Source organism: Aplysia californica, unplaced genomic scaffold (genome assembly GCF_000002075.1).
Source record: "Aplysia californica isolate F4 #8 unplaced genomic scaffold, AplCal3.0 scaffold00155, whole genome shotgun sequence".
In the NCBI taxonomy this organism is placed as follows: Eukaryota; Metazoa; Mollusca; class Gastropoda; order Aplysiida; family Aplysiidae; genus Aplysia; species Aplysia californica.
Window position 1 is genome coordinate 89,863 of NW_004797425.1, and position 13,324 is coordinate 103,186.

Sequence of the window (13,324 nt, forward strand, 5' to 3'; positions counted from 1 at the left end):
AAGGAGGAAATTTACTCGTTAATCCGATTTGCACGCTTTGCATAGCAGTCTAAAACGATTTTTGTAGAAATACCGAAAGTTTCAAAGAGATCTTCGTACTAGAAGTATTCTAAAATGTGAAGAATACAACCCTGAGGGTACAAAATGACCCCAGTGCGTACGGATAGGGTTAATTATATTTCAACAGCGGAGAGCCTTTATATTTATTTTACAAGAGGATAAATTGTTCTAAATTTCATCCTATTGCTAGTAACAAGCAAAAATTATGGATAGAAAATCGCATACCAGCTGCTTTTCATTCTAACAGCCCCATTTTCTTCATGTACTATGTGAATTTTGACTGCAGTATTCTTTGTGAGCCTGATTATCTTTCACTGTCGAATTGCACATTTTTTTTACTGTAACAGAATGAAAAAATAGAAACATAATCTTCAGGCCAGCAGAGGTTATGATTTGACAAAACAATATTTATCATAGTTTTAAAGAAACACTCTTATTGATAAACAAAATAACCACCCAACATTATTTACACAGTATCAAAACTTAGAAAAACGTCCAAAATAGGTTAGGCCCTGTGAAATTCCTCCCAAAAACAGAAAGGTGCTGTAGTACGGTACCTCAATATTCACTGTTCAACGTACAAGCAATTCTTACATGTCCATCCATTGTTCAATGGCATGCCAGTTCGACAACCTCATTCATAACCAACAGTGCCAACTATGGAGCATATGGTGGGGGCGGAGGCAGGTTTGACAAAGGAGACGAATCTTCTTCCGGGGGTGGGGGAGGAAGCAGGGCTTCTGTGTCGTCAAAGTAACGGTCTGCTTGTCTGACGTGCTCTGCCTCAACCCCTTTGTGCCTCCGCAGACAGTTGCAAGCGGTGGCAAGCACAGACATCCCGCCTGCCGCTGTGATCAAGTAGAAACTGGCAGCAAATGTGACCTCCACCTTACTGCCCAGGTGCATTCGACTGCTCTCTTGCAGCCTCTCTACGGCTGATGTTATCCAGTAAGCAAACAGATTGATTGAAATGCACATCACAACTGAAAGAGAAAAATAACATCAGAGTGTAACATTTGCAGGGTCACACTGTTCTGCTGCCCTTCCTAACCACTAATATATATTCATTACCATAAACGAAAACAAATCCGTCACCAAATAATACTCTGAAAATAACACCTCCTGACATGAGAAACCAAGTTGCATGTTTTTTTAAAAGAGATATTTACTGATCTGATATTACTAATCATTTTTCAGACACGTGAACTCAAGGATGATATACCTGTTTATAGCTGGTTCAGTTTCATAGATATCAGCGATCATTATTTTGCTTGTCTCAAAATGTTTAGACTACAATTTTCATCCATTTCACAACAATAGTTGAATCAGTGAATAAAACTTGTAAGGCAGTGTTTTATTGCAGTACGGCCTAGGGCTCCTTTCTGAACCTTAGCATTAAAGTGTTAACTAATTATTCATGCAGCACAGATCACTTCCACTTCCACAGTTGTGGATTCTTGCCTACAATACAACCATATACCATTGTAAAATTGTCACTAAACTGAGCATGCTATACCATCTTGAAGATAATAAAGTGAAAGCATTATTAAAGAGAGGAGTGGCTTTCAGTAGGACACTGCAGGGATGAATTTATTAATAATAAAAATGTTACTTTAGAACTAACGACCACTTGGTAAAAACAACATTGGCATATAATCAAATCCTAGTTTTGTAAAAGTACCTGTAAGAATGTTGAAAATCGCGTTGCGTCGTAGCAACTTGAGCAGCTGATAGGTGGGGCCAAACAAATCTAACAGGAATGAGATGAAGCTGAAGACCACAGCAATGAGGGTAAAAGCAATGCTTGCTTTGAACAACAGAACCGCTGTATAAGTGACACAGTTGACCAAAACTGAAAATGGAAAGAGAAAAGATGTGGAATAAATTTCATGTTGTACATGCTGTAACACAAGAGACAACATAGCAAGCTATGAATCCAAGTGAATTCATATCAATACCAATCCAGTCAAACCCAGTTATACCACCAATCTTGGGATGAACATGAAGTTGGCGTTGTAACTCAGTACTAAGTACTAATGTTGTCCTCTATTTAATTTTCAACATCAACTGCTCAGTGTCGAGGGGAATTATTCTGCCATGACAATATTATAACGAGTTATTTCCCTTCGTCAAAAAAAAGTTGATGGTCTGACCATCAGCTTCCCGCATGAAACAATCATAGCTCACAAACTCACATGTGAGAGAAATGGAGATTATCACCTCACAGTTACTGTGTGGGTGCTGCACTGTGCGGACATTTGGCGAGTGGCGTTCCAGGACAAATTGAGGTTAGATTAGTGAAGACCATACAACTCAGGCAGTTGGCAGATTGTGGCTCAAATAGTATGTTTAAATTGGTGTTCTTTTTCAGGCACTGGAAAAACAAGGTGGTATAATAATTCTAATAGCGGATGACTGTAATTTTGAAAATAAAACCAACGCCCCCCCCCCCCCCCCCCCCCATCCATTTGCCATACAACATGTGGTCTGGTACATTAACAAAAATAATAAACATAAACAATATTTTTGCTACTGCTTCTGCGACATCAAAGTTGTATTTATTTTGTCTCTGGTGTTTGGGAACTTTTCCTGTCATTTAGTTCAAAGTTAGGTTAAATAATTTTCAGTTTCATCACGGATCTGCAGCAGCGCACTTTATGAATGGTAAAATTAATATTCCTGTTCTTAGTGAATAGAACAATGTTAGTATTGTTCAAATTTTATTGTTACTTTGCTTTCTCAAAACGCTAGAAATAAATGTGGTTGAAACAAAAATAGAGACAAAAATAGTACTAAAGAACAATTACAAAAATCTTACTATCATTTGACGATCCTCCAAATTTATACACCATGTCTCCTGCACTGGTCAAAGGGTAGTTCTTGTAGAAGTGACCATTCGAGAAAAACTGTCGTGTGCTTAGGGTGTGAAGACTTCCCTTGGGGTCATGCAGCAGGTGACAATCACCACCCTGGAACAAAAAAGACAAGATATAATATCACTTTTAGCACAAATAGGACTGGTGTCATTTTTCTCTCAATCTTCCATTTAGAAAGAAAAAAGAAAGAAAGATAACTAATAGAGTGAAATGAGCACAAAAAAATTAATTATGAAAGGACCACTTTCATTCTCAAATAACAACAAAGTTCAAGAAAGTACGGAGCAATGTCAAAAGGATTTTCAAATTGTGCACAGAAAATGTTTTAAGTACTCTAACCACTTAAAAACCTCTTGAAAAGAATAAACAGATACTTTTTGAATTTTTCAAATCAGTTCATAAATTAAAAAGTTATGCCAAATTTTCTGAGAGAGAAATTCAGGGTATTTAAAGGATATTATAGAAGGAGTTATAGAGGCTCAGGCAGCACCAGAAAACTGACTGTATTCATTAATACTTTGCAGCTCTATGGTTGCATGAGTAATATTTCTAGTGGCTGTGGCATTTTGTAGTACTTTCTGCAAAAATATTATATATTACATTTTCATTTCTATGCATTGTGTACTTGGTATTTATGTTTTCAGTAACTTCAGCATTTCTACTAAAATGACTCTTTCTCATAGTTTAGAGAAAGAAAACATTGATGGACAGGTTATCTTTTTATTGCTCTTACTTTAAATAGTTCTATGAACTGGAAACACTTACAGACATATATATCCAGTTTGGCTCAAGAGAAGTGCACAGCAGGACAATGGTGACCATACTGCATGAAGCAGAAGCAAAATTCCGCTCTTTGTGCTGAAAATACGTCCTGCATCTGTGGCGGCTGTGACGACGATTAGAGGAATGGCGGTGACGACTGCGAGACCGACCGTTTGCAGATCGGCTCCTGTGTGAATGCCCCCTGCGTGAGCTTCTAGCACGGCCTCCTGACCCAGACCTTCTAGGGTGACTGGAGCCCGGGTCAACAACCGGTGGAGGGAGGGAGGAATGTGGTAAACTGGTGGCTGAATGTCCTGGGGTATCCTCCTCTTGGTTCTCTGGTGGATCAGGACTTTCAGACTGGCTCATGATGACTACTGTAAGAGTAGATCTCAGATCTCATATATACAGCAAGCCACTGTTGAAAATCAAAAAGACAAAAAAGGAATAATTCATCAAAGCTCACCAGTCCCAATAATATCATTATTTCATTTTCGTATCTTATTAATTATGTATGGCTGAGAAAGTTCTTCCTTGTGTAGTTGAACTAGTTTTTATCAAACGTTTTTTTCTTGTGTGTGTGTGAGGTTTACTCCAGTAATCATGACATTGATGTAAAGCGCTCAGAGTTTACACTTGTATGGGATAGAGCACTACAAAAATGCAATCTTACCTCAGATTAATATTGAGCGGGATTGTTGGGGGGGGGGGGGTTGCAAGACTTGAGACAACAGTAACAGAGTAAACATATTTCAGAAATCTGTTTGAGAATGTTGTACAGGAATGAAGTATTATCATGGGGATGACTGATTTAATCTCGTTTTCCAATCAACAAAATTTAGATTGTTCAGGAGGTTGTAACGAGGAAAAGCTGAACTTTTACAAGTAACAACAAGTTACAAGGACAAGGTGTACGGCATTTGGTGTTTTGTAGCGAAAGAGCAAAGAAACAGCGATCTAAATTGTCCCCGATTCCACCGATACCATGCGCTCGGAAGGCCGCGAGTATCCGCTAGGCCGTGTTTACGCTACCTACGAAAAAGCAGGGCAGGAAAGACAGAATAAAATGTTCAATAATAAATCAACATCACAGAGGAGATGTTTTCAACGACAACTTGACAACTGCCTGAGAAAAACAACCATACATAACAATGACAATCAAGAGAAAGATGTTTGCTTCTCCCCTCGATACCATAATAATATAAGTATTAAAAGGTGGTGAGAGGCTGCAAAAGATAGGCAAAGTACATGATAGATCTTAGATTAGATCTACAATCTAGAATCTAGAAATAGATAATGGGTAGACCTACCTGAGACTGAGAATGGGAGAAGTTAACGTTCCAGGAATGAACCAGGAACTGGAGTCTGGAGTTATTTTGCTTCCGGTTAGTGTCAACAGTGACTGTGCTAGCCTAGTGCTTTGTTGAATTGATGTTGTAGTGAAGAACATAGACAGATTTCAGCGCATGTATTGATTTTTCTGAGCCAAATAAAACTTGCTGCGGTAAATATTTAAAGGGAAAAACCACTGTTACAGTTAAAAGTCTAGATTAATAGAAGTCATTTCATAAAATACTAGGCACATTATTATGCTCTTGAATTTGTTTGTAATGATAGAAATGAATATATCGTACATCAGAGCTTGAGTTTTGCAGACACAATATTATTTTTTTTATAATACTTTTAGGCAAATGACCTAGAGCCAAGAAAAAAAAGGTACGCGCAAGGGGGGACAACTATTTTCGTCTATATTCTTCAAAATGGCGACCTCCAGTGATGGTGTCTCTGGAACGTCTCCACATCTTGTTGATGACTTCGAATCTGCGTTCCAAGTAAGTATTTTGGCAAGGATCTTGCTGAATTGTGACCTTATGAATGGCTGTAGATTGACCTCCCGCTGTATTGAGAATAGCCACTTCCATTTAGAATAGATAGCAGGTATAGATTCTATGTCTATACTATACTATAATACTAAGTCTATACACATCCATTCTAAACTAATGTCTAAATGGAAGTAGATCTAGATCTAGATTCTAGATCTAGATTCGAGAGATCTAGATCTAGAATCTAGATCTAGAAATATAGATCTAGATATCTATATATCTAGATCTAGATCTAGATCAAGTTGTATGTGTAGTCTATACATACAACGTCCTAAGAATGTGTCCCCCCAACTCCTCAGCCAACATCACAACAGTGTCAACAGACAGTGACAACAGTCGGGGTTCTTTGGAAAGGCCACTTCTATTCTCACCCGGAGTGAGAATAGTGCAGGCGAGTCTTGTGGCTATTCTCACCCGGTGCGCGTTCACCAAATTTTGCGTTCACTCTAAACCATAGAATTCTACACTGTGAGGAAAAATTGTAGAATTCTGTGCCGTGAACAAACGTTCCATTACAACTGTAGCCTACTAAAAGCGTACAATTTTGTCTGTGGGCAGTGGAGAGAAAGAGAGAGAGGAGTAGCGCGAAAATTTACGGGCAAAACAAAATGGCGACCCGCGTAGTTCGGCTCGATTCGAAAAGTTAAATAGCCGTAGCATCTTTGTAGACAACCAAATTAATTTACTTTTGTGTTTTAACATCATTTTTAAACTTTGTTTTGGTCAATTTGATCGTCCACACCGATAGACAGTGTTCAGAGAGAGAAAGAAGAGGGGTGGAGTTGATCTTGCGAGAACTTCCGGGCGGGTGAGAATAGCCACTTTCCTTTGGAAATTGCCTTCCCGTTTGTTTACCTTAAGAAACAAGTGTTTGCGAAGGACAAAAGTGGCCATGTAAGCTGAGTGAACGCTTCCACATTAGCCAATAGATTCTAATATTTTTCTTCTTCTATTTCTTCGAACGTTCGGGAAAATAAACTTGAACTCTATTTCTCTGCGGTTTCCGTTCTCAAGATTTTGTTGATAATAAGCGAATGGATTGGCCCGTGTGTGTGTGTAAGGTGTGAACGGATTGGGGGGGGGGGGGGGGGGGGGTTACATGAAGGATTTTAGTTTTCGAAGTGACTATTCGGACTTCTGTCCGAATATGAAAAAATGTTATTCGGACTCTGATTCTTGTCCAGCATGACATCACTTCCGACTTCCTGTGACTCGTGACTCCGGCTTCCTGTCCTGCCTCACTCGTGACTCGCTCAGGCTGGGTAGAGACTGGGATCACTTCGGGCAAAATGGCGTTTTGTTAGGCACTTGGATATCGGCCCGCGCGGCTTGCCCCCCCCCCGGCAAAAATAATAATTAAAAAAACAAACACAATTTTCACATTTACGTGGCATATGTATCTGTTTCAAAATGGCTGCCAATGGAACATGAAGGCAATTTTCAAAGAGCGCCCAACAGTCAACACACTCTCACTCAGCACAGTAGTCGCAGAAAATTTGTGTATTGTCTTATAAATTAATTAGTTAATTATATCTGGTCCTGTCTGATCATGAGTATAGATAGTCTGAATATCAGGGTTGGTGATTTTTAAAATTTAAATCAGATTTTTCAAAATTTAAATCGGATTTTTTATTATTTTTTTTATTGAAAAAACAGTTTAAAATTTTTGGTGGCGAAAAGTATGTTCTTTTAGTGCAAAATGCATTGTCTTTATTTTAACTAATGATTAATTTAAGCAACTGCATAACAAAGCCTTAATTCGCTATATCAGTGAATTATGGCTAGATCTACAGACAAAAAAATGAAGAAAATGTCAGTCTAAAAGGGGGGGGGGGGTAATTATGCATAGTTAAACTTGCATTTTTTTTACAGTGTGTGTGTGTGTGTGTGCGCGCGCGTTTGTGTTTGTCTAAAAAGAAAAAGGAAATGCTAATTTCAATTATGAAAAAAAAGTCAATTGAATACTGTATTATTTTATAGTGACAGGGGGGAAAGCAGACTTTTAAGCATGAACATGATTATATTAGTCTACTAAACCTTATATCTGATTTATAAAACCAAGGAAAGAAATTCTGAATGTTTAAAGATGTAAAAACAGAGTACATTCTTTAAAAAGTGATTTAAATCACTGAGTTAGGTTTTTAAAATCAACTTGATTTTTAAAAAATTTTTAAACTGATTTAAATCAACCCAACCCTGATTTCAATTATGAAAAAAAAAGTAAATTGAATACTGTATTATTTTACAGTGACAGGGGGGAAATCAGACTTTTAAGCATGATTATAAATATTAGTCTACTAAACCTTATATCTGTTTAATAAAACCAAGGAAAGAAATTCTGAATGTTTAAATATGTAAAAACTAAATACATTTTTTAAAAAGTGATTTAAGTCGCTGCTTTTTATTTTTAAAATCAAGTTGATTAAAATCAACCCAGCTCTGATTTCAATTATGGAAAAAAAGTAAATTGAATACTTTATACTGTATTATTTTACAGTGAAAGGAGGGAAAGCAGACTTTTAAGCTTGATTATATTAGTCTACTAAACCTTATATCTGTTTTATGATACCAAGGAAAGGAATTCTGAATGTTGAAACTGAATAAAAATAAAAAATTTTAAAGTGATTTAAATCACTGGTTTTTATTTTAAAAATCAAGTTGATTTAAATAAAAAAAGTCAACTGATTTAAATCAACCCAACCCTGCTGAATAGGCCTCTGAGGTTGACGATGGGCTAACAACAACCCATCTCGCCATCTAGATAAAGATAGGGTAGATCTAGCTTACTTACTAAACAAACTTTCAGAAACGAATAGTGAATGACGTAGATCTACCATGCTTGTTAATTAATTGCAGATCTATTTAGATAAATATAATGTAGGAGCCTCTGTGTGTTGGTGAACGGGAGGGAGCAATTCCCGTGAAACTATTATGAATGAATGTTAACATCCAGAGGAGTTCCCTTCTGGAAATGAAAAATCATTTTACATTTACCAGGGCCAGGGTGACTGGGGGGCCCCGGGAATTTGATAAAAATCACAGAGACCTGGGAATTTGAGGAAATCTGTAAATTGCCCCGGGAATAAGCCGGGTAGACTCGAAAAAATACATATTACAGTAGGCATCAGAAACTAAATTTTCAGAGTAGCTGTATGCCAAATTTATCTGTTCCATATGAAAGGCTTATACTTATATCTCCTGGGAATTTTGGTTCCATTCTTTAACCTCTCGGTCAATTTTTAAGAAAATGGTAGCTGTTTAAAATTTAATCAAATTTGTTTTAGTCGCTCATTGTCTGCAACCCCATGTTTGACAGATAATAAAAGAGTACAAAGTGCACCAAACATTTCCGCATTAACAGAGTACAGTCACTGCCTTTTGGAGCCCACCTACAGCAAGAGCTCACTCGATCTGTCCCGCTGTATCCAAGTTCGGCACTTTCCTTGCCCCGCTAAACCCAAGCATTTATAAGTAATTAAGTTTGCATCGAAAAAAAGGGGATTCCGGTAAAGTTCCGCTGTAGGGGTTAGATGGAGTAGTAGTGTATCTAGATCTACACAAGGTTGTCTATGATTATGAACTTGGGTATAAAGAAAAAAGGCAGCTGAAATGGCCATTGTCAAACTATGTGGCCTCACACAATGCACACATCGGAGATAGACCTTTGACAGTAGACCAAAAGGCCGTGGGGAAAATTCTTTGCTATTTATAATATTCTGACAAAAATAATAAACTGTATGAAATCATTATATACTTTTAAAGCAAGTTGCTGTGTCCTTTCCGCCCTCCCTCTAAAAGTGATGCAACATTCTTTTTTTTTTCTTCTTCTTTTTTTTGGGTTGCCCATTTCTATGATATTGGAATTATTGACGCCATCTGATTAGTAGGAAAATGTGCATATGATAGTGCCCAATAATTTATTTCGTACATAATTGTTATAACATATAACTGTATATAATTATAGACGTTTGTGAAGGATCTGAGAGCAATGATGATTTTTTAAATATAGGTTTGGGTGGTGATCAGTGATGATGAGGGATGGTGTTTATGTATATATAATTGTTAAGAAGACATGCTTCTTTTAGTTGTTTGTTTTTTTTGTTTCTTTTTCAATAATGTTAGCGTTAGTCCTATCTTCCTCTGCTTTGATGAGTCATGGGGGATGTGGGAACCCGCTATCCCGTTCCCAATGAAGAAACATTCTAATGGGCAGTCTTAAGCCTGCAAGCACTCATGGTCAGGACCTCAGAAGGGAATTTTTTTTTTCTTCTTCATTTTAATCTGTCCTTCTCAAGACTTCCACCAATCCAAGACAACAACTTTTCTCCTCGACAATGGGTGGCAGTCTAAGAAAATCAATTAGACAGTATCAATCTTGATTTGACTAATTTGGTTTTCTACTTATATTCAAACATCATTCTGTAGAATTTTTTGATAGACTGAATTTTTTACACTGCTATAAAATATTTATGTGTACTTATATTCAATGAACCTGGCTTAAAGTGTGATGGTCAGATACAGATTATTTTTTTCTTTCTCATCTGTTGTTTTTTTTTCAGAATTGCATCTCTTTATTAACATCTCAAGAACATTTCAATGTTCAAGATCCTGAAGAAACGAAAGGAGGTATGTAGCATGTTTCATGACTTGATTTGAATTAGAAGAAAAGCCTGACATAGTGAGAATGAAAGTAGCTCAATATGTTTATTCTCAAGCAATTTGTGCTTATTAATTGTATTGAATGAGGTCTGTTCTGGGTTTTTCCTTTCTTTTTAAAATTAATTTAGGTGGGGAGGGAGGAGAATTTATACTTTTTAAAAGTGTTTTTGCTCATAATGAAATTAAAGCAAATATCGCAAGACTTATTCTCTGTACCAGCTCAGAGACTTCTGTGTTGCTTCAATGTAAGAAGGCTGAAGGTCTTGCTCATGTCATTAATATAATATGTTAAATAAATGATTTTTTTTAAAAAAGCTCCTTACTATCTGCAATAAGGCTGCTGTTGATGTAAAAATTAATAAAGTGTTTTGCTGTTGATTTTTTATTTATGCTCACAATATATTTGAATATATATCAATATAACTTTCAAGGTCTGTCAGCAACCTGAAGATTGCGTTGATATTTTATATTTATTAAATTTTTTTTTTTTTTAAATTCACTTCCATCTTTATTCTTTTACTCACATCAAGGAACATTCACATATATTTTCAACAGTGCAAAAATAGGAAAATTAAAATTAAAGTTAATGTATGAAACTGAAGAGCTCACAAGAATGATACATTACCAGGTATCAAACTCAAAGTTCTCAAAGTATATTTAATTTATTTCGTATTGTTTTAATAAATTTTTTAAAAAATTCACTTCCATCTTTATTCTTTTACTCACATCAAGGAACATTCATATATTTTCAAAAGTGTAAAAATATGAAAATTAATATTAAGAAATGGAACCTAGATTCAGAAGTAAAATTAATGAGAAAATGGCCGCCAAAGTTCAGTGAATTCCATAGCTAAAGAGTCCTTGGGAACTGCAAATTAACATTTCTTGTGCCTTTAATCAATGTTTTGCCATAAAATCCACACTTAAAAATGTTTTTGAATGGAGACATGGGGCCAAGAAACAAAAATTTGAAAAAATTTGCAACTGGCCAAGAAATGCTGATTTCTCGGATTTCATTATTTTGACAAGTGCCTGATTTCACCACGGTGCATGCCTCACATATGTGTATTTCATTTTTACTCAACACTTCTTTGTTTTTCCCCTTGCTTTTGTTTTGAAGGGGTGGAGAACAGTGTCCAGCGCTTCTTGGAATCAGCAAGACAAATGGAAACATTCTTCCTGAATAAACGACTTGTTTTGTCTGTTGCAAAACCAGAACATGTATTGAATGAGGTAATAAGATGCTGCTATTTTATTTTATTTTGCATATTTTATGTGTACTTATTGACTCTTTCCCCTCACTTATTGGCCTTTTTCCTTCCCTTGAAAAAAATATTTTTTGTAGAAACTTTCAATACATTTCCTGCCAACGGAAAAAATGTTTTATCTGTCCCGGGTGCTCATATGACTTTATGCAGTTGCGAGCGCCAAAAACACTTACCACAAAAAATTTTTTAAAAAGACAAGCCATCTTTTTCCAATCTAAACATTTGTCTTTTAGATTGTCTGTTTAATCATTTATATAAGTGGCTGGCAGGTGCTCTGGTGTGGTTTCCTCCTTCTTAAAGCTTTCTTTTCTTTGTATGTTACTCTCTTGTAAAGCTCTTTTAAGTGTCCCGGAAAAAGCTGATTTTTATTCTCATCTAAAATTTTATGTTGTTTAGTACTCGTAAAACTATTCTCTGTTCAATACAAGAAGAGCACTTGTGTACTAAGACGAAAATATATCCACACATATTACTTCTGACAAGTATCAATGAATAGTGCTTTTTGAAGCAAGTGTTGTCTGCAGTCTTTGTTTCATTGAGTCAGTCCCAGATTCTTCCCAACATCTCCTAACATCATTAAAGTATGTAGTTATTACCTTGGGTTTCTTTTTCTCGTCCGATATAGGATATTACAGAGTTGAGAACAGAGCTGGAACGCAAAGACAAGCTCATTGAAAAGCATCATGAGAAGTTGCAAAAATGGCAAGCCCTCTTACGGTCCAATGCGCCTCCACCATCTACAACACCTTCCAGCCCTTTTCCTGGGACACAAACCCAAGCCCACCAGACAATGGCAACGGGGCCCTCCATGCCCCAGACTACCCCGAGTGGACCACAAATGTCCGGCCCGCAGTCTTCCCAGGGCATGATGGGTCAGCAGGTGGGCAGCATGGCTCCAGGCCAGTACCCAGGCCCTCCAGCAGGCCATCCGGGACAGTACAACATGCCACCCCCTGCATATCATCAAGGACCTTTAGCATTTTTAGAGAGAATGTGAGTGATGTGTTTATCGAACTCAAAAAGTGTAATGAAAAAGACTGGACCTTGACGTTTTAAAAAATGTCCCATCCCTGGACTAATCAATCAAGGTTAGCCCCAGGTGCACTGATGTGACTGGATGTTAAGAAATACGCCCCTGGCCCGTATACCAGCAGATTTACCCTGTACCACCTACATCGTGTTGCCGTTTTGGGTCAGACATTTTACATATAGGAAAATACTTGCATTCCCATTTTGGATCAGACTTTTTTTTATAGGAAAATTCTCTGGTCTTTTGTTGGATCACACTATTGCAGTGTTGAGGTAAATGATTATGGCATTGTAGGGTACAGTGGAGTCCACTTATAACGAGTCCCGAAACAACAAGAAGTCTGCTATAAAGACACTATTCTAAAACCCTGTTTTTTCCCTTCTTTATCTTTGTAAATAAGATACTGCTATTGCACAATCAGACAGTCTCGCGAGTCGGTTATAGCGGAATAATGCTGCTGATGTGAACAGCACACAGACCAATTAAACATATAAAACCTCGCCAGTTGAGAAAGTTGTTGGTGATCCAGCGAAACAAAGAACGGGAGAGCCCACGCGAACCAACAATGAAGGCCGGAGCGAATGAGTGGGGAGGGTGTGGTATGCGCAGACAAGCAGAACGCATCGCGTGATAGGCCAGCCCAGTCTAGATTATCTAGGCATACCGTGCCTCTCTCTTCTCCTTTCGAGTGGGATGGAGAGGTCACAATGCTGTGATAGATGGAGTGAATGTGTGACGTGCGCAAGCAGATGCAACTCACCACAGGGTGTGGTGGGGTGGGGAACA

The 13,324-nt window shown here is 37.3% G+C and overlaps 2 protein-coding genes across 3 annotated transcripts; one reads left to right on the plus strand and one right to left on the minus strand.

The window, feature by feature from the left end:
* Positions 1-317: 317 nt before the first annotated feature.
* On the minus strand, positions 318-5,157 carry LOC101849842 (transmembrane protein 127). 2 transcript variants are annotated; one of them, XM_005097453.3, is made up of 5 exons: positions 5,009-5,157; positions 3,702-4,116; positions 2,879-3,029; positions 1,742-1,912; positions 318-1,043 (listed from the first exon to the last, which is right to left on the minus strand). In XM_005097453.3, exons 2-5 carry the CDS (start codon positions 4,065-4,067, stop codon positions 718-720), a joined length of 1,014 nt encoding a protein of 337 aa, XP_005097510.1. In that variant the 5' UTR covers positions 4,068-4,116; positions 5,009-5,157; the 3' UTR covers positions 318-717. The 2 variants fall into 2 exon arrangements, with proteins under 2 accessions (XP_005097510.1, XP_035825451.1); XM_035969558.1 differs by having other exon boundaries at positions 3,702-4,075; positions 5,009-5,099.
* Positions 5,158-5,178: 21 nt separating this feature from the next.
* Positions 5,179-12,530, plus strand: LOC101856175 (mediator of RNA polymerase II transcription subunit 28). The gene is made up of 4 exons (XM_005097483.3): positions 5,179-5,530; positions 10,141-10,207; positions 11,361-11,473; positions 12,134-12,530. Exons 1-4 carry the CDS (start codon positions 5,459-5,461, stop codon positions 12,503-12,505), a joined length of 624 nt encoding a protein of 207 aa, XP_005097540.1. The 5' UTR covers positions 5,179-5,458; the 3' UTR covers positions 12,506-12,530.
* The last annotated feature ends 794 nt before the right edge of the window (positions 12,531-13,324 follow it).